The sequence below is a fragment of the Grampus griseus genome (assembly GCF_964374135.1).
Source record: "Grampus griseus genome assembly, chromosome: 7".
Lineage (NCBI taxonomy): Eukaryota > Metazoa > Chordata > Mammalia > Artiodactyla > Delphinidae > Grampus > Grampus griseus.
In genome coordinates, this window is record NC_139001.1 from 31764375 (window position 1) to 31786175 (window position 21801).

Consider the following 21801-nt stretch of genomic DNA (forward strand, 5'->3'; position numbering starts at 1 on the left):
CGGTTTCCAGGCTGAATGGTTTCTAGGAGACGGAATCATACAGATGTTCCTTGACACATCTATGCTCCTTCACAGATCCTGGAGGAAAATGCAGGCAAACCCACTCTGGTTCCCAGGGTGACTTCAGCCTTTGGGGGCAAGAGCACCTGTTTGTCCTGGCTAAGCGGAGTTTCTCAATTCTGGGAATTCCACCCAGGTCTGGATGGCTGCTCCAGGCTGATGGGGGCTGTTTCAACCTATAAAGCCCAGAGGCAGCGCGGCTATAGTTTGGCAGTGACCTCTAGGAATTGCAGGTTTCATGCTGAATAGATCATGGGTTCTATCTCCCAGGACAATGCTTGACAGTGGGAGATGGATTCCTTTGTTTGCTTGCAATTTTAGCATGATCTCCAAAACTAGCCTAGCTTGTAATTAATAGCACCATGAAAACACAGATAATGGTAGAAAAGAATATCAAAAAATGAAGTCACTTTTGATTCTGGGCAATGTTTCCTACTACTGGTGTCAATGAGTCAGCAAAGTAAACCATTTGAACTGAATTTGGGAAAATAAGATATCTTTCTGGAGCAAAAAATATGCTTATTTAGGGAGAATATAGGCAAGTTATATTCACTAGGCTGCAGCTATATATATGAAACTAAGCAGCAGAAGGAAAAAATGTAGACATAGCTCCCAACTCAGCATATCTGTCAAGTACTTATGTGGAAGTATTTTTAAAAGGAAAATCGAGGGCAGAGGAAGGCACCTAAATTGCTTGTGCAGTGGTCAACTGGGGTTCAGAAGTTGGAGAAGGGTACTGTGTTCCACTGTATTAGTAGGCTATCCTTACATATCCACACCTCAGAGATAAAATTACTGCAGTTTTGAAGCATCTCCCTCTACTGCCTGATTATAAAAGGAATGCTCCTCCCTACAGAAAGAAGAGGTAGCCTGTTAGTGAAATGCAGACAGACTCTGGCCCTCAGCTGTCCGTTTGCTTTGCAGATTCCATACCCTTGACATCTTTAAAACATTTTTATAGATGTGTTTGTTCTCCTGGCTGATGCATTGCTTAGAAGCAGATCTGAAGACAGGGTTTCCATCCCAGTGAGGTCTGTTTGTTGAGCACACACAAGCTGGGCTTTCTATAAAGCTAGTTGCGAGAGGGTATTTGTTTTGAGAGAACTCTAACGGTACTAAGGCAGTCTGTTAAAATCCCTATTGACTGATATAGTCACTGGTCCAGACGGAACAAAACATCAGCAAAAGATGTACGTAGTCAAATCAAGTCAGACTCTCTGTGGTCCAGGAAACAGAGAATCTTGCTCTTCAAGTTGGAGGGAACTGGCCAGTGCGGCTCATGCCTGGGTGCCAGAGAGTTCCAAATTACGGGTCACATCTGTAACAAAAATTTAGCATAAATTCTTTAAAAGCTCTCCATGTGCCAATCCCCTTCAGCAAGGCTTCCCCTTTCCTCTGACTCTTGTAAACACTCACGCACACATGCACACACACACACAGGCAAACACATACCCCGTCCAAACTCTTCTTTATGCTTCAAGACCGAGCACCATTTCCACATTTTCCAGTGAGTTTTACCCAGCCCACTCTTTTTTTTTTTTTAATTCATTTATTTATATTTTTGGCTGTGTTGGGTCTTCGTTTCTGTGTGAGGGCTTTCTCTAGTTGCGGCGAGCAGGGGCCACTCTTCATCGCCATGCACGGGCCTCTCACTGTCGTGACCTCTCTTGTGGAGCACAGGCTCCAGACACACAGGCTCAGTAGTTGTGGCTCACGGGCCCAGTCACTCCGTGGCATGTGGGATCTTCCCAGACCAGGGCTCGAACCCATGTCCCCTGCATTGGCAGGCAGACTCTCAACCACTGTGCCACCAGGGAAGCCCCCCAGCCCACTCTTGACTCTTTTTGCAAACTTTGTCTGAACTCTACCGCTTTGCAATTAATTGAGGACTTTTAACGCTATCACATGACTCCACCCTCCATGCAAACATATTACCTCTCCCAGTGACATTATAAACTGAAGACAAGGACTGTCTTAGGGCTTCCCTCCCTCTACCCAATACACATTACTCAGCACGGTGTTATTCACATAATAACAAATATTTGACAGAGGTGCTGAGTCATGCTCTGCCTGGAATTGTTTATGTGTAATGCTGTCGGAATACAGAAGAAAGACCCTGCCTACCCTCAAGAAGGTAGCCCTACACTAGAGCTACACTCTGGCCTACACTCTGGCCATTTTCAGTTACTATATGTTTACATGTAATTGCAAGATATATGCTAGGCTTGGTAGATGGGGCATGAAACTACCCCCCTCTGATTTCAGCTGCACCACTTCTGAGTATGCTGACTATTCTAGCAAAATAGCCCCACCCTGCATTTCTCTGCTTTTCTGCCTCAGGGCTTTCTCTGAAGGCTTAAGAGCAGCCTCATGGCATGCACAGAGCAAGACTCAGGAACAAAGGAGATTAATGCATCCTGCAGGCAACCCCAAGCCAGTGGGGATGGGAGCCGATGGATAAATGCCCCATTTGCCATCCTTCAGAAGAACAATTCTGGGAGACATCTGTACACTTCTCAGACGCCCTGTGGCCTCTAGCTGAGATCTTAGTAATGCGACCTTCATCTGCTTTCTGCCTTTCCCGTCCCCCTCTCCCTGTTCCCTCACCCCTTCTTCCTTCCGAATAAACTACTTGCATCCAAGTGTCCGTCTCAGGGTCTGCTTTCAGGGACCCAAATTAGAGAGACACATTATTACAAGCACAGGGATTGAGAGAAAAGATTTTTTTTCCAATAGCAGAATAATGAAACACAAGCTCTTTGCTAGTGTCAAAGCTATGGTGTCAACTCTCTGGAGAACCAAAGAATCACCGAACACCAGAAGAAACATCAATTTCTTTCATCTAAAAAAAAAATGAGGGCTAAAGGAGATTCAGCCCCTTCTCGCGCTTTAATTCCATGATTACAGGTGTTTTGTGCATCCCTTTTATACAAGTCCTTTACCACTGAGTGGTGGCAAAAATGCAGTGGCTTCTGTCTCATTATACACCTTCCATCACTGCAACCTCAAAGGCATAAGATTTACAAGAATGGATATTTCAGACTTTCTGGGATGGTCCTCAACTTAAGAACACTGCAGTTGACAACACTCACTCTGAATGAAAAAGGTCAAAGTCCCACCTAGCTGACTTCCACAGCCATCCAATTTCTCTAACCATGCACATTTTTTACGTTGAAATAACAATATCTTCACCAATTTCTCCTTCTTCCCCTTGGGAATACCAGCCCAGATCTTTCTTCCAAATCTCAGTCGAAAACCTTCATATCTTTGTATCCCCCACAGTGCCTCACTCAGTAATTTACACTAAAATGATATTCAATAAATCTCATCGTGTGATTTAATGAACTTTTTAACAAGGAAGACTTAGAATCACCCCAATTTTTAAAATATCGATTGGAAGATTGCCTTGATACCATAGGGGTTTATGAACTTTTTGGTTTTTTTAATAGTGGTTTACAAACATGTTTTCAATGAACTAGAGAGAGCACAAATTCAGTTAAAATGAAAATTTGACTTTTTACAGAAAATACTAGAGACATTTTCCCTTCCTTTAAAATAAAAAATTAAAATTGTAGGTTTCATGTAAAGAACGCTCTTCCCTTCCCAAGCCCCCATGTGTCACTGTACCTGTGGGTCCAGGCTTTTTAGCAGTGTTCACTGCTGCCATGAACATGTATTCACTATTAGGGTCGTGCATGCTGGAAGGATACTTCTGCAAGAAAAGTCAGAAACGTGGTTTGTCATCTGCTCTTCCCCATCTCCATTCCTGTGGGGGATGTGTTTGTGTGTTTGTTACTGTTTTCTATTCTTTGTTGAAGCAGTATATGACAAAGTGTTATAATGTGACTTAGGCTCCTGACTTTAGGCTAAGTAGGAGAACAATATGAAAAGGGCTTTAAATAAAAACTGTTTCTGCTCAGTGTCTTTTCTCATTTATGCCTTTACTGTTCCTTCCCCAGTAGACTTAGACCACGGGGCTTATCTTCCCCTCTTCCTTCTTTATCTCTCTTTTCAAATTCCCTTCTGACACAGATATACACACTGTATGGCCAACCGTCACACTATGCATATACTTGAGGATGCTAACACCCTTGCATAATATGCAAAATGGTATAGGTTCTTTGATTGAGAACCCGTTTTGTGATAGACTAAAAAGAATATCCCCTGGCACAGAGAGATTTTGGTTGTTATCAGTGTTGTTATTCTTTCATCTTTCTGCCTAGTTTTTCAGTGGTTTTCTTTAAAAGCAAGGAGTCCTAATAAGTTACCATATAAAGAAGCTGTCAATTTCCTTCTCAACTACTGATGGTGCCCTACGAGACTTTCTCACTGACTGTTTTTTAATTGACTGGTTATGGAAAATTTTGTTTCATCTGCCCTGACTTTGGAAACTTAGAATCAAATTTGCAGCCCACATGTAATAATTTTTAAAAGTCGGAAGCATCTATTTTTATCTTTTAACCCTCCTCCCTCCTCCCTGCCTTTTTGTCTTTCTGTGGTCCCGATTTCCTTATCTTTTTTGAATAATAATAATGACATATCTCTTTGTAAGCCACTGAATTCCTTTTGGAATGAAGTGGCTATAAAGTAAAAGAGCTTCTGTTCCAAGTTAGTAGTTTAATTAGTAGGCATATCTGGAGGAAAAGAAATCATCTACCTGTTGATCAAATTACTCTGGCAAGAGCAATACATACTTTGATGAGTAAATAACTGCTTATATTCCTCAGTAAAGCCAGTGCAAGAAAAGATCAATGTTGCTCACCTTTTTTTTTTTTTTTTTTTTTGCGGTACGCGGGCCTCTCACTGCTGTGACCTCTCCCACTGCGGAGCACAGGCCCCGGACGCGCAGGCCCAGCGGCCACGGCCCACGGGCACAGCCGCTCTGCGGCATGTGGGATCCTCCTGGACCGGGACACGAACCCACGTCCCCCGCACCGGCAGGTGGACCCCCCACCACTGCGCCACCAGGGAAGCCCTGCTCACCTTTTTTGTAAGCCAACATGTAAGGACACATCCAAAAATGCACACTACAACAAAAGCTGCACATCCTATGGGTAACCAGAACTTCAGCTGGCAACAAACCTGTGATTCTGGGTTGGAAAAAAATTAAGGTGAGGAAAAACTCTCAGAATCAAATCTTCTCTTTCAGTGCTGAATCACAAGTTCACTTAACAAATTTAAAAGAGCTGTTTAAATTAAACAGCTTGCCATAAAGCTTGCCTTCGTTACAATCATGAAATCCAGTAAACAGTAAATAAATAACATCATCTCAGTATGATAGCAAGGATCCAGAAACTAAAAACGAAAAGACTCTATGCACGTACATGTCTATAAATGTGGTTAATAGAAAAGACTTCGCTATCTATGTTTTTGAAAAAGAATAAGTAGGAAAGTAAAGGTATAAAACTATTGTTTGCAATCATCTCACTTAATTCCACGATTCCCAGCACAAAACCCAAACCTTAAACTTTAGGTGAATAGAAGCACAGCCATTAAGCCATGGGTTTGGATATTTCTCCTAATTTTTTTCCTGATTTTCAATGGCATGTGTGTTTTAGAGACAACGTAACCTATTTCTAACTCAGCAGTCTATATGATTAAATTTCATATTACTGATTAATATAATTATTTTTATTATTAATAAACATCCTTGTATTGATATATTTCATCATAAATTATTGCCTTCAATTGCACCGAAATGAACTCCAACACAAGAGATATTTATTTGTTTAACTGTTTTCATTAGTGAGAAAAATTGTTAAAATGCCTATGTACTCTTAAGTCTGGAAGATTAAAACAATGTCTTACCGTAAATATTCAAATATTCTTTGCTTAGAATATCTACTTGAAAAGGAGGAGGATCAAAAATTGATAGTTTGCAGATGTAATAGCTAGCATGAGAACTGTCCAAGTTATACAGAAAAAAAGAGACACTGTTATTGGATAACTGAAATTGACAGACGTTCAGATTCGTGATGGACACCTTGTCTCCGCTTCCCTTTGTTTTAGTGAGATCACAGAGTATATTATTTCCTTTCAACAACTGCATTTTAAATTGTTGGACAGTATCAGGGTATTTGCATAAAATTTGTACACCTCCATTGTGAAATAGAAACATCTCAGACGTGGCAGAAGCATTGAATTCTCCTGGATAAAAAAAAAAAAGCAAAAGTGACATTTTATGATTCTGTTGACCTAATCATTATATTTGAGCACAAAAGTCATCTCTTCTCTTCATAAAGTCACCTTTATTGCAACAAAATGAAGGAACTTCACAACCAAAAAATAGAACATGAAGGTAAAACTGTGTCTTGGGAAAAAACCTAACTGGAGACTTGTTTATCATATATGAATATATAATATGTAATATATTAAATAACATATTTACATAGTATGAATCAAACAGAAATTGTTCCTGCCTTTGGTCAGATTTCATATTGGAGAAAGATGATGGATAAATATAAAGTTATGCACTATAATTCATGCTAGGAATGGAGTACTATTCAAGTAAATGTAGATGGAGTCACATTTTGATTGGAGAATCAGATAATGCCACTTGGAGAAAGCGACTTTGAAAATTGAAATTGAAGGAGGATAAGCACTTCAGTCAAACAATGAGAGATTTGGGGAAAGACATAGTTTAGGGAAGAAACATTTTAAAGCACAAAACAGCTTAAACTAAAAATGAACGGTTATATAAGAGTATATATTTACACTATACCCTCCCGCTAGAGAGTGAAAGAACAGATGAATCATTTTCAAATGATAGAAACATGTCTTCTCTGAACCTCATCCATTGAGAACTGAATCAAAGTCTGATGATAAAGGTAAAGACCCAGATTTTTGTTTACTTTTTCATTTTTTAAAATAAAGTTTATAGGAAACCAAGGTTGTTTTTACAAGCTACATGGGGATCACAGAAGAAGGAAACTGAAATGGATTCGGCCTGGTTGCAGATTCTGAGTTATTCAGTTACAAGTTCAAACAACTCTTTGCCTTCCTTTTTCTTTTTCTTTTTTCTTCTTCTTTTTTAATATGACTTTTAATAAGTCTCATGCTGAAATTGTTTGGGAAAAATTATTAGCATGACAGTTTTTAGCTTAAATTTTGAAATTCCTGTTTTTATTCTTGAGAAAACTATGTAACAAGTACAAAGAAGTTTTAAGGAAAAATATTACCTACTCCTCCTTTTCCAGTGAAATAGAAATACCATTTGTGCATTTTTGCTCTTTACCTTCCAGACATATACTTATTTTATATAGCAAACCTATTTCTTTTGTTCTTCTATTGGCAGTTATGTTATCATAAACATTCCATTTTTTATGTAGTCATCATACTTATCCTTTTTAATGGCTATATAAAAGGGCATAATGTTCATCTATCATAACTTGTTAAAGCATTCTACCAATGTTGACTGTTGGGGTTATTTTCAGCATTTTGATTTTATGTAAATATTTTGACATGTGGGCAAAATATTTAAAGACTCTGAAAACACTCTGTACCGCCATGTTGCTTTTGGAAAGAACTGTTCCACTTTATAACAGGACTAGCATTACCCTCCTGGATTCACTTGTCATGGCTCTGCTTACACCAGTGCGTTCATTTTATTTAAAATCTACCATAGTTACTTATTTTTCCTAGTACCTGTAGGCTTTAATTTATATCTCTCATATTGCTAGGGAATAGATTTTCAACTTGGGGATCTGATTGTGAAAACACAAGCTTTCTAGTTTTCAGTATGGTGGTCCAGACTATTCAAACTAATTCCCACACCAAAACAACCAAAAATGCTGAATGAAATGTCTAAAAATATTAATGTAAAGGATTAAAGAGCTGAAAAAAAGAAGAAATTACTAGATTAAATTTGAAGAACCAGAATCCAGAGAGATAAGCAAAGGTTAGAAGTTGCTTTTACTTCGAGAGCATGTGCTGTTCTCCCAGATTCACACTTCTGTTTTCATGTCTCAACTCCCAGAGTCTGAAAGTGAGAAATCTAGTAAAAGACATTCTCCTCAATAAGCTCCTCAAAATCCCAAAGGGCTACATCCTTGGAATACAGGTTAAACCAGAAGTAAACCAGCCTTCATGCAGATCATAGCCCACCTTCAAATCACTTCAGTGGTCCAGAAAATCTTAATAATTAAACTTTGTCTAAGGTGATTTTGGATTATTATTACCCCTAAGCTTTTGAAAGTAAAAATGCAAACTATTACAGAAAGAAAAGGTTTACATCCTAGGCTTCAACTCATATCTACAAATAATAATTATAATGACAAGCATACCATAAAAAATAATCAGACATGCAAGGAAACAAAACAACAACAGAAATAAACAGACTCCAAAAACAAATACACAATTATATATTTAAATTATCAGATCCCCCAAATAAAACAATTGAGCCTTCTGTGTTTAAGGAAATAAAAGACAAACTTGTAATAATATCTATAGATCACAGGAAACTTAAAGAAAAAAAGTCAACTAATTTGAAAAAGAACCAACTAGAATTGGCAAAAAAAACCCACACTGAGATTAGAAACTCAGGAGATAAGTTAAGAGCATATTAGATGGTTAAACAGAGCTGTTGAACTGGAAAATAAAACACAAGCAGATTTTTTAAAAATATGCACATCTAGACAAATCATAATAAAAATCCTAAAAACAGCCAGGGAAAAGAGACTGACTACCTTCTAAGAAGCAACTGTGAGACTGACAGGTGGTATCTCAACATCAACAGTAAAAGTGGAATACAGTGGAATACAGTGGAATTACACCTTATATCTTTAGAGTACTGAAAGAAACTGTCAACCTAAAACACACTGTCTAGGAGGCTAGAAAAGGTGTATGTAACTTGAGACTTTGACAAATGAAGTATGCATGTTGTGATTTCTTGCATAATGACCAAAAGAATAGAAACAGAATATATAACCCAAATGAATATCTCAAAATTCAGTATGATGCTTCTGTATAAAGGGGAAAAGGAATGGAATCGGGAAAGAAAACACAGGGTGGAGAGGCTTCTGTGGGCTGACAATGTTTTACCTCTTGACCTGTGATAATTGTAGGAGTAAGGTAGTATGTTTTGTAACTATTCGTTAAATTGTACATTTATATTTTTTCACTTTTGTGAGTAGATGTTTTGTTCTAGAATAAAATAGTTTTCAAGTATAAAGAAGAAAAATAATGCTTGTTTCATTTAAAGAACTGAAAGTAAATATAAGCAAAAGGGAAAGGGGAAAAACTCATCACATGAGAATAGGTGCAACCTACATTAGATTAAAGTGAAAGATAATTTGCATGGGGACTTATTTGTCTGAAAGTAAATTATGTTGCACTACTATTGCTTTGATGCTTGTCTTTACTGTCTATTGCAGAAGATAAAATCAGTGAGCTGGTTCACAGTTCCTTTAGAAACGTTCAGAGCAAATTTCCCAAGGACTTTAGAATGGCAGCGTGTAAACCACAAAGAGATCTTGGAACAAAAGTGTCTGCGGCCACCTTGTGCACACACAGACATAGAGGCATTGTCTTCTACTTCTGAAGATGATTTTGTCAGCAGCTTTTTCTCCTTTTGGGCCCACACTATGACCTATAACCCAATGCAAGATGAAATATAATGGTTAGCGGTGCAGGGTGATAGAAGTGCAATGCAGTGGTTCCCAAGGAAACCAGAGGAAAATTCTGGCTTTGCCATTAGCAAGTCTCTGTGACAAGGATACCTCTCTAGACTTTAGTCTCTTCAGCTGTGAAATAAGGAAGTAAGACCAAGACATCTTAAAGTTCTTTCCAACGTTTACTCTCTATGGATTCAGGATGAGAACATATCTAGATGAGACCATGAACAACTAAGAGAGCTACTAGTTTGCTGTTGGGTTCTCCAGAGGAGAAACATGTTTCCATAATACTCTCTCTGTCCCAGCATCTTACTGGGCTTTTCCATGAAGTCAGGAGGAATGAAAATTAATGAGACAATCTTCCTGGCCCATAATAGCATTTAGGTATGGCAAGGAAAACACTCCAAGTTTTTCTTGAGTGACAGTGTCATTGACATCAGAGGAGTAACTGGAGATCCCAAAGTGTCATTTCTACTGGACACTCTTAGTTATTCATTTTACCCTTTTTAATCTAAAAACTACCTAGGTCACCTTTTTATTATTAAATGTGGTGACAAGAAGCCTGACTTAAGTGTCCACATACCCGATGCTTAAACTTTCCATCTGGAAAACGATTTGGCAATTCCTGGTCTTCTATTTGAATGTTTTCAACTAAAGGAACCAGATAGGGGATTTAATCAATTGCTTCATAATTACTTTGGCACCTGTAGAACAGATATGCTCAAATACCTAATCACAAAATCTCCTTAGTCTTTGATGATATTTGAAAAATAGTATCAAAAGGAGATCATCCCTATAATCATGACTAAAACATTTAATGGATAGACAGACAATTTAAGGAAAATCTGAATATGTTCGTTCCTTATAACTGCTGAAGCAGCTAGAATCTTTTCTACACCTTCCCTGGATGTTCTTATCTCCAAGTCTAATATTCAGTCAGGAGTACTGGTACGATAGCACCATTTTTTATACCCTGTGTCTGCTTTGACTGGGTGTCAAATCTCTTTGGTCAGTTCCCCTGTCATACCAGTAGTTGAAAATTGCGACTATTCCCCTCATCGATCTCTTTCTTCTTGTTCTTTCTTCCTTTATATCAAGCTTAAAATCACTCCACATACCACTTTTTAATATAAAATTATCCTCCAAAATATTCTCTCACACTATCTTTGATATGTTCCTCACTCTCCCTGCCATAACCATCTCCATTTCCAATCCCCATAAGCTCTCATATACAGTCTGTACATGTTTCAGACATCCTGTAAACACCCCTACCTTCACACTTGTGTTTCCTGTAACATGATTCAACTTCTGCCCAGCGTCATACACAGTCAAGCCTAGCAAACACACAAGTCATACAGCAAGTCCAATTTTTCCACATACAGACAGCCGATGACCCAGACAGGTTAGATTATTTGTCCGAGGTCACACAACTTCTTGGGCAGATGAAAGATTTGGGGTACAGTCTGAGGTTGAAGTGTCGCTAGCAACAGCAAGAGGAAGTATAATGGAAGCAGGCAACCACGTGAAGCTACAAAGTGGTCACTATAGACTGAGTCTTAGAGGATCACTGTTGAAATCCTTCTACAGGAAGAAAGTCTAATTTCCTGCCCCTCTCTTCTATTTCCAGTAGAATCTACCCATTTCTCCATCTAAGCTGCAACTGGTCCAAACCAGCATTATCTCTCTCTGGGATGAAAAGAGCTTCCTAACTTTCTGCTCTCACTCGTGCCCATTCACCATCCAGTCTCCTCAGGGGAACCAGAATAATCTTCTTTATAATCAGATAGTATACTTGCCCTGTTTATAAAACACCCAGGGCCTTCCCATCTCATTTAAAAGAAAATCTAACCCTTTACGCTACTTTCCATGACTTGCGTGATCTACCCTGTCCCCCAACACCATTTTATACCAGTCACTCACCACACTGCAGTCACACTGTTCTCCTTTCTATTCCTCAAACACAAGAAGTTGGTCCCCAGGGCTTTGAATGTGTTGTTTCTTTGCCTGGAATGTTATCTCTGATTTTCACATGGCTGCTTCTTACTTCTCCAGCAACCACTGACCACTCAATCCGAAACACACCACAAGTCATTTTCTAGCATATTACCTGAGGTTGCTGTCTGCTTTGTTTTCTTGTTTACTGTCTGGCTACCCCACTATAACATAAGCTTTAAAATGAGAGACCTTGTTGATTTTATTCACAGATACATCCCAAGCATCTACAATAGCACCTGGTAAGTAGTAAGTCACAATAAATATGTATTGGATGGTTGGATGGATGAATGGATACGTAGATCTCAGTGATGTTATAAATCTGGGGAGATAAAGCATAGACTATAGAACATAAGAATCAAAAGGGCTCTTAAAAATTATTCAGTTAAGCCTTTCATTTTAAATTGTACCCTTAAATTTATCAAGCTAAACTGGGGCCAGAAAACTGAGTATCTTTCCCAGGATTACATAGCTCATAGCTGGGACACGATCCCAGGGTTAGCTATGGCATGTTGCCTTTCTTCTGCAGACAAGTCCGTGCAAATATACAATCAAGTTCAAAAGACACCTCCTCGACTGGGATGTCAGGTTCTAATGAATATTATCTGGCTGAGCTATAAAGAAGCACGTTCTTTAACTATTATAAATATCTACCAGGTTCATAAAGACTTGTTTAGATGGTTGACTATTCTCTTGGCTCTTTTGTGTCTATAGAAGGGAAGACAGGTTTAAACCTGGTTATTATTTGTATCCTCTAAAGTGCAGAATCATTAAATTTGCCCAATGGATGTCCAGGACAGGTGCCTCTGAACCAATGATTGTTTTAATACATCCAGATGTTTCATAACCAGAGCATGTTAGTGATTTGCAATAGAAACACCATGCTATAAAATTTAGCATTTAATGCGTTGCTAAAAACACAAACAGGAATATGTTCTCTTGAATCCTGGTGATGAGTCTAAAAATCTGAATATTCAGACTTCATTTTCGCTTTGCTACCATATCTGTTTACTTCTTGTTGGTGCTCCTAGATTATTAGTACTCTAGAAAATAGCTGCTATATCTTAGTCACATTGACTACCATGTCTAAAGGGTGCAATCTTTCCAATAGAGGTTCAAACCTGTTAACTGCTGCTATGATTTTTATAACATTACTGTTGATATCAGCAGACTAAGGTTTCAAGAGTAAAATCAGAATGTTTATATCAGATGATTTCTTTAGATCGTCAAAATTTTTAAAAGATAAAAGCATTTGCATATTCTTTGGGGGGAGCTGTTAAGAAAAAAATCTCTGAAGAAAAGGGTCATTCAGCTGAGAATCGCATTATGATTCAGAAGTTTATTTACAAATTGATTCTTTTACGTCTAAGCTATTTCATTTCTTCAGTATAAGATTGTCTTGATAGAACCCATCCTGCCAGGACTCTTTATAAGCAATTGTATCATGCCTGGTTGAAAATCTTTTAGCAAAAGCACTTAGAAAACCCACACAGTGAAGGGGATATGAGACCGATCAGCAATTTCACTTTATTCTCCTTAACTCAGACTTCTAACCACAAACCTCCACAAAGGTCTGAGTGATCGAAAGATAAGAGTTCCTGAGTTTGCAATTATTGATAGTGTTTATTAAAAATATTTTATGTAATCCAACAATCATAAGCTTTAGCTTAGCACAGCACATGAATGTGACATAAGAAGTGAAGTTCTAAAAATTGCAATGTTTATATTAGGGTTTTGTTACATTTGATCTTTTCCTAAGAAATTCTGGCATTTAAAAAATATGCTTTCTACCACTTTTTTTTTTACCTCTCATAAAACCACTGTCATTTCTTATGCGTCTACTAGCTAAAACTTTTGGAATCCTGATTAGCATATTTTTATATATGCATAATTTCTATATTTACATTATTATTCAAAGGCATCCATAATCTAAAATAGTGATTGAAATCGGTAGCAAGGGTAGGCAAAATAAACCCAATCCCAAGTCTTAACATTTGCCGAAAAGGAAGTCAAAAAAACATGAAGAAAAAAAGTAAGGAGAAGGTTAAAAAGGCAAAAGACTCTGAGCACACCTGCACGTGCACACGCACGCAGACACACACACAATGTGTGACTTTTTTATTCTCCAAGGAACTCTGTAGAGGGGGTAAAACAACTTTGATGCTCTAAAATGCATAATTTTTTAAATGAATGATTGATTTTCTCCTCGTAAAAACTGATTTTCTTTGTGAAAATGGAAAAATCCCAAGGGTGTTGTAAAACTTTGTAGCGATATTTACAAAGTAATTAGAATAAACTCTACTCTCTACTCCAGTAACCCACACCTTCATCTCCAGCCCACTCCTTCCCTTGGCTTAGTCCCTTATTTCCAGTTTCCTTTCAATATCTCTATCTGGATGTGTCCCCTGACACATCAAGAGTAACATTTCCAAACTGAACTCAGCATTCACTCACCTAACCCAAGTCCTGTCCTTTAAGGCATCAGGACCTCAGAGTCTTCCTCATTACTCCCTCTCTCTGACTGCCCTGATCCAATTGGTCACCAAGTCCAGTTGACTCTAGCTCATGGATGGTTTTTCCCCATTCCTATTGCCAAACTAGGACTTTTTCACATCTTCCTTCATCTGTTGAAGCATCTTCTTGACTGGCCTTCTCAACAGCAGTCTCTCCCTCCAAATCCATTCTCCATGCTGCTCGCAAAATTGTGTTTCTAAAAAGCATTTCACTGCCCAGTTTGAAAATATTCACTACCTTCTTGCTTATGAGGTAAAAAAATAAATCAATTTTCTTGGAATGACACAAAATCCTTTCACAATCTCAGGGACCATATAGCTTCAAGCTACGCCATACTTTTTGGCCATTACTTTCTCATTGTTACTTCTGCCCCCATAGACTAGAATATCCCATTACCCCTTTATTTGCTTAGAAATCCTCATTCATTCTTTAAGAACCACTTTAAAGAACCGCTTTGTCCCTGAGACCCCCAGACAAAGACTCCTATCTCAATGATTTCAATAAAGCTTTGTTTATACCAATATATTTATAATGTGTATAAGCTTAGATCATAATTATTTTTGTCTGTCTTCCTCACTTAAACATAAACTTCACAAGGATAAAGACTGGATCATGGTCACAAATAATCCTAGGACCTGGAATATATTAGATGCTCAATAATAATAAATGAATGAATGAATAGAAGAATATTGAAGCTGAGCATGGTTGGTAAATGTCCTGCAATGAGGTGAGCAGGTGAGCAAGAAAAACAGAGCAGGGGATCCAATTTACTGGATAATGGAGGATGCTTGTTTCCAAGTCCAAAGGCAAAGTCTCACACTGAATGATGCCCAACCAATTGTCTGAAGCCCAATAGTTCTGGAGTTATATAAACATCTAAGCTTTCAAAAACTTCCAAATAATAATAATAATTGCAACTTACAAGCATTTGCATGTTTCCCATGTATTAAGGTTTCCAATTCATTACATGCAATATATCATTTGATGTTCATAACAACATTTGACATCAGATTTTCTATTTTTATTCCTATTTTACAGGTGAGGAAACTGAGGCTTGAGTAACTGGCCCCAGGTCATAGAGGCAAAATGTGGTGGAGCCATGATTTGAACCTAGACAATTTGACATCAGAGCCCACATTTCTAAGGAGCCCCTTAGTCCAATGATCTAGTCCAACCCCTTAATTTTATAGAAGCTGAAGCACAGAAGCTAAAGAGACTTGCTAAGAAAAGAGAAGAAAAAGAAAAAGAAGCTTTTAACATTAAGCTAGATTTGGAAGTTATTTTCAAGTATTTCTTTTCCTTCAAGATGTATTGGGTGTATAATTGTCCCAAATACTTAAAGTAGTATTTACATCAGTGCCACATATGTATTCTATGACTGAAAATGTTATTAGGCACCAAAATACATATAAAAATTATTTATTTGATGTGAAAATACATTGTTTAACATATGTGTTTCCCTAGACAGCCTCATTCATGGATCATTGTGTGTTGAGCTGCCCTGTGTACTTAAACCTGCAACAAAGTCTGGGTCCTTGCTCTGATGGGATCTAAATTCTTGATAAGTATTCTGTAAATTATCTGCCTGTAGAAATGTAAAAAGATGTATTGACATCTACAAGAAACTCTATTATAGTTAAATGAGAGCAAACAGGAACTACTAGGAGATTTTGCTTGTCTTAGTACAAAATGAACAAAACTTGACTTGTGAGTGCAGTAGAGGTTTTGTTTCTTGGTTTTTTCATGAATGAACTTTTTTCCATGCTAAGCCCTAGGAGAGTGTAAATGGTGGCTATAAAAGTTTAATTTCTCGGGCTTCCCTGGTGGCGCAGTGGTTGAGAATCTGCCTGCTAATGCAGGGGACACGGGTTCGATCCCTGGTCCGGGAAGATCCCACATGCTGCGGAGCAACTAGGCCCGTGAGCCACAACTACTGAGCCTGCGCGTCTGGAGCCTACGCTCCACAACAAGAGAGGCCATGACAGTGAGAGGCCCGCGCACCGCGATGAAGAGTGGCCCCTGCTTGCCACAACCAGAGAAAGCCCTCGCACAGAAATGAAGACCCAACACAGCCAAAAATAAATAAATAAATTAATTAATTAAAGTACCCTTAATTAAAAAAAAAAGTTTGATTTCTCATATTCAAAAAGGTTCCACTTCAGTGATTCTTTGTTGCCTGTTGGAAGTGCCACGTCTATGGCAACACACTCAGAAAAACAAAAGACTTTCAGAACTAGTGGTTGACTGACTCAAAATTCTTGAGTCCATCACCTTCCTTTAAAGACAAACTGCTTCTTCTTAGCTTTTCCTCATGCAAAGTAGATGCAGCCATCAGTATGTTATACGAGAGCCAGAGGAGGTTCGTAGCCCAATTTCTGACTCTTTAAACTTGCAAATCTCAGTCTGTTTCAATCGACCATACAGGCCAAACTGGAAGAAAACTTCTTGTTGACCAACAGCTTTCATTTGTGTTACATGTTTTCTACATATTTAAGTTCCACTTTCCAAAGTATAATTCTGAATTTTCCTGAAAAGGTATTGAATGCCACATTCTGATTTTACTTAGAATGACGAAAACGTGTCATTTAATAGACTCAATTTATCAGAAGAGCAGTAGCACAGAGATGCCATTTATGGAGTAAACGGGGTCTTTTCTTTGGGTATTGAAGGCTACAAATGATTGGTATATATGTGTGTGTGTGTGTATACATATATATTTATATATGTATATGTATGTATATGTATATACTGGGCTTTGAATTTGCAAAGCCCAGTACATCCTTTTATGTATAAAACTTATATTCTTAGGATAGGGAGACAGCATAATCTGTGGGTTTTGCTCAGTTTACAACTGTGAATGCTGAGGCCAATTTTTTTTTTTACGTCAAACAAGTCTATGGATACACAGTGAGCAAAGCTCAGATGAGAATTGAGGTCCTCCCTACACACCTACAATTTGTTTCTACCAAGAATGGGAATATGCTGCTAGCAATTTAAAAACTATAATATTCCATTTCATCTGAGGGAGTTGTTAACAGCCATGGCAAGTTATGAAATTCATTTTGCTCACTAATGATGAAAAAACAAGGATCTCGAGATCTTACATAAAAATAATAGGCATGTCTAAAAAGAAGGAAAAAAGACAAAGAAAAAGATATGACTAAACAATTACTGGGAGAAAATATCCCCGAAATTTAAAAAAACCCAAACACCTGAAGTCTGCAGATTGAAAAGGCTAACTCAATCGCAAGCAATGTTAATGGAAACACTCACAGAATTAGGCATATCCTAGGGGAATTCCCGAATTCCCTTGTTGAAATGAATAACAAGATTCTAGTGATACTTTGTAATCTACTTGCAAAGTAATGAGAGGCAGACTAACATGGAACTACTCACGTGCAACCCTAGAAGCCAGCATACAGTGAATGAATACCCAGAGACTATTAAAAGAGTGCAGTCCAGGAATACTACTCCCAGAAAAGATATTAGTCACCCAACAGAGTAAAGGAAGACATCTTTACCCATGCTGGAATTCAGAGTTTGAGGTATCTGAAGAAAATAATGGAAGTCTTCTGATCATTGGATCGGAACAAGGATGACAAGACAGGAGCAGATGGCAAGAGTGATGCTGCCGCTGAAAAAAGGTGAAGTGAGTGTAAAGAGTTCTTGAACCAGAAGAGAAACACTGTCAGAGGAAACTTAGCAATGATCTGCAACTACAAGTTTTCAGTTATTTCAACAAAACCCATGTGTGGGGCAGGGGTTCACTAAGGGGAAAGCAAGAGAGTGAAAAGAGAACATTCCAAAGTTTTCTCGTCACTGCGGGGGATGGGAGGTGGGGTAAACACGTCAAGCAAGGCTACTGTCATTATTTACTTTACTACAATAATAAATAGATATTCAATTAAGCTGCTCTGAACATGATAATGAATTAGTCAGCTAGGACGTGTGGTCAACCTTCCAAATTACAGAGGGAAAGAGGGGAGTTAAAAGAAACTTCCTCATACCGACAAAAATAAAAGAGAATACCACAACCAAGGAAAATAGAAATAAACATAATATTGAAGGAGTGAAATCAACATAGGCTTCTTGTGCTGAGTGAGAATGCCCTGAATTCATCTATTGAAAGAAAAGATGGACAATGTGGATTTTTAAAATTCAGCATGAACACTGGAAGGAGGTGCTGGGAGGGGCTTAAATGTCAACTCAGCTCCGCAGGACTCTCCCTGAGCTCTGGGGAGGGGCAGGTGCTGGAAGCGCCAAAGGGCTGGGTTTTTTGGAGGTGATGGAGTTCAGGAATCACTGCTTCAATGCCTGGGTGACAAAATCAAGGCTCAGAATGAGCCTGAGGGTTACCCTTCCAGCTTCCACCCTGAACATATCATTAGACATGCACATATATTAAACACCACCCAACCTTGGTCATTCCCACTCCACTGCTTTTAAAGTGGTCTTTCCCAAACCAGAATTCATCAGGTCACCCACGTGGTCTCCACTGCCCATAATGTCTAGAAAGAGTGTCTTCTAAATGCAGACAGAGTGTCTCATTTTTTTCAGATCCTTTTACAATTAAGAGCCTCCTATTGTTCCAGAATCATTAAAAGAAGATGACTTTGTTAAGTTTTACACTGAGATCAATAGAAGACTGAGAATCACCAAGATTTCTTTCCTCTTAACTCACCAACCAAATAACAAAACTGATGAGAATTTCTCTCCTCTGAGATTCATGTTATATCTCCACTACTTCAACATGGTGTGGAAAGAATGTGGATATTGGAATCAGACATATTTGAATTCTAATCTTGGTTCTGCCACTGATTACTAGGTAACCAAACACTTAGCCTTTCCTGGTCTGAGATTCTTCAAACATTAACTGAAAGTAAGAACGCCTACCTCTTCATGGAATGAGAAAGCCTACATAGTTGGGAGGATTAAAAATATGCCAAAGAAAGGATCTGCAAGAGCTTAGTTGACTTCAGTTTGGTTCTTTACTTTGCATTTAGAGCCTTTCAAATGGTAGTTGCTGGATACATGCATTATGGTGATATTTTGAATATGAAGATTGTTCAGCAGTTCACTATCTCCATCTAGCCATTTGTGCGCCAGTTTTGCCACCTGTCAAATAGGATAACAGCTTGCCCATGGCATGGTTTTCTGTTGATGAGGGGGAATGTTGGTTTTATTCCATTAGAATCCAAGATAAATATCATTCCAGAAGTACAATTTATTCATCAGCTTTATCTGCCAACTAGAAATAATTCCACCTAGGCTGGATCAGTCCTTCCACAGTGGTAACACCATTGCTAATTCAAATCTCCTGAGCATAATATCACCACCATAAGTGCCTAAATGGGTTTGGCATATTGGATGCTTTTTAGCAGTACAAACCCTTCAATGACTTCAACGAATGTTCTTGGAAGAAAATCCACAATCCTTCACATGGTGCATATGGTCTGAATGGTCTGGTCTCTGCTTTCCTTTCCTGCCTTATCTTACACCATCCCCAACCCCTTTCCTCTCTGTACTCAGGCACGTCCACTTTCTTCCAGCTTCCTGACTTACTTCATGCCTTCCTGCCACAGGTCCTTTGCACTTACTCTTTTCATGATATGGAATGTTCTTACCCACCATCCCACCATTCTCCCCATTTATTCCTATTTGTCCCCCAAGGCTTAGCTCAAGTGCCACTTCCACAAGAAAGACTTGGATGAACCCATCCCCCAACCACACCTCCACACCCACCAGTCTATGCAGGTTTCTTTGTTACATCCTCTGACAGAACTGAGTTCTGCCTGTAATTGTCATTCATTCATGGGATTATTTGATTAATGTCTCTCTCCCCGCCATTCAATTAGCTTCATGAGAGCAGGGGCTGACCTGGTTTTGCTTATCATTGTACACACAGCAGCTGGCACAGTACCTCCGGCATGGCAAGTGCTTGGTGCTGAAACAATGGATGAGTGAATGAATGAATGGTTATCAATTCCAAAGCTATTCCTTTGTTGCTCATGCAGCTAAAGGATTTCATTGGGTTGTATAAAAGCCATAGTTTAACAAGCAAGAGGCCCCAAACTGCCCTTGGGACCTTAAGTAGATTCTAATTCCTCTTTCCTCTTTATTTAAGAGCATTGGAGCCACCTTGAGCCACCACAAGATCAAATATTTGACCAATACATTTTTGTTTTTTAATTCTTTGGAGAGAAAAATAAAGTCTATTTTTGGTACCACTGCAAAACTTATTTCTAAATAAAGTTACACCTACTAAAAGTTCTCTCTGCACTTTTAGTGTTAGTAGAACTTCCCAATGTAATATAATTTCACTTTGCTTTTTCTCAGCCTCAAGAACATGAGACTCAGACTTAAAGATGAAACAAAAATAATAGAAAATGTACCAAGTAAGAAGCAGCAGAAATACATATTAATTTCATTGTAGGTAACATTATTTAAAGTATTCAAGTAGAGTGTGATATATACCATGTAAGAGAAAGAATTGAGGACTTCAGAATGATTTTTTTAATGTCTACAGAGGCTAGAGAGTGTTTTTACATTATCCACTACTCCGTAGCCTTTTAGAAGGACCTTGACATTAGTGTCGAAAAAACTCTGTGGCAGCCAGGGCGTTTCTGACAAAAGACCACCCAGATAAGACTAAAATCAAAATCCTTCTTTTCAAAGCCCTTCCATCTTATTTTCTCCTTCAGAAGGAATCCCCAGCCCAAATGCCAGAACTACTTAATTTTCATTCTGTTGACACAAGTCATTTTGCCTTTCATCTCTCTCTGAGAACAGTAAGCCACTCTTCTACTTTATCCACTAAAAAGTAACTTCAAGCAGGTAATTTAAAGTTTTAATGATCCAATGAGACATTTTTCTTCATCTTAAAACAGTGACATAAACATCCTTGGCCATGGACTTGGGCTCTTCTGTAATCGTTCTTACTTTCTGAAAACAAACAAAAAAAACCTTTCTATTTGGTGCCTAACTTTTCCAATTGGTTTTTCTTAATGTTCACTTGAATTATAACTTAATAATAAATATTCAGTAGGTCACTTACCTGTTAGAACTTCAACTTGGAAGCAGAAGAGAAAGAAATACCAGAGATCTGACTTCATGTTTGCCAGAAACAAACACAATTTTCTCCTTCAGTGCTTAAAGCTGCCAGTGAATTCATGTCCTCTGCTGTTTTCTGTTTGCTGGAAAGGAAGTGGGTTTTTTTGGGGTTAATGAAGTGTCACACTTACCATCAAGGCAGGGTGGTGTCTCTTAATTGATGTCAGTGGCTATATGGCATTATTGCTCATGGAGGTTAAGCTTAATCCATGGATTATTAATGATTTTGAAGACAGAGGAAAATTTTACCCTCATTTCAGTTCCATGAAAAGAAGTGAAAGAGACAATGCCTATTCTTTTCAGAACCACCCTATTCCTCTGAATCTATAGTTTTGGGCATAACATGATCTAAAATTAACCACATGATAAATAGCATGTATTTTGACACATTTCTATCTTATGCTATGTGCTCCAGAGAGAGAAAGCCTTTGAAATAAGACAAGAAATAAAAGCAATTGCAACAGAACTTAAAATGATGATACTGAAAGAAGAGCAACATAGGAATCTAGGAAAG

General features: G+C 38.3%; 1 protein-coding gene across 1 annotated transcript; it reads right to left on the reverse strand.

Moving 5' to 3' along the window:
- Positions 1 to 1337: 1337 nt before the first annotated feature.
- On the reverse strand, positions 1338 to 21289 carry ICOS (inducible T cell costimulator; the record flags this gene model as incomplete). The annotated part of the gene is made up of 5 exons (XM_082658402.1): positions 1338 to 1378; positions 3688 to 3772; positions 5044 to 5150; positions 5869 to 6207; positions 21232 to 21289. The coding sequence occupies 5 exons, from the start codon at positions 21287 to 21289 to the stop codon at positions 1338 to 1340; spliced, it is 630 nt and encodes a 209-aa protein (XP_082514528.1).
- Positions 21290 to 21801: the final 512 nt, after the last annotated feature.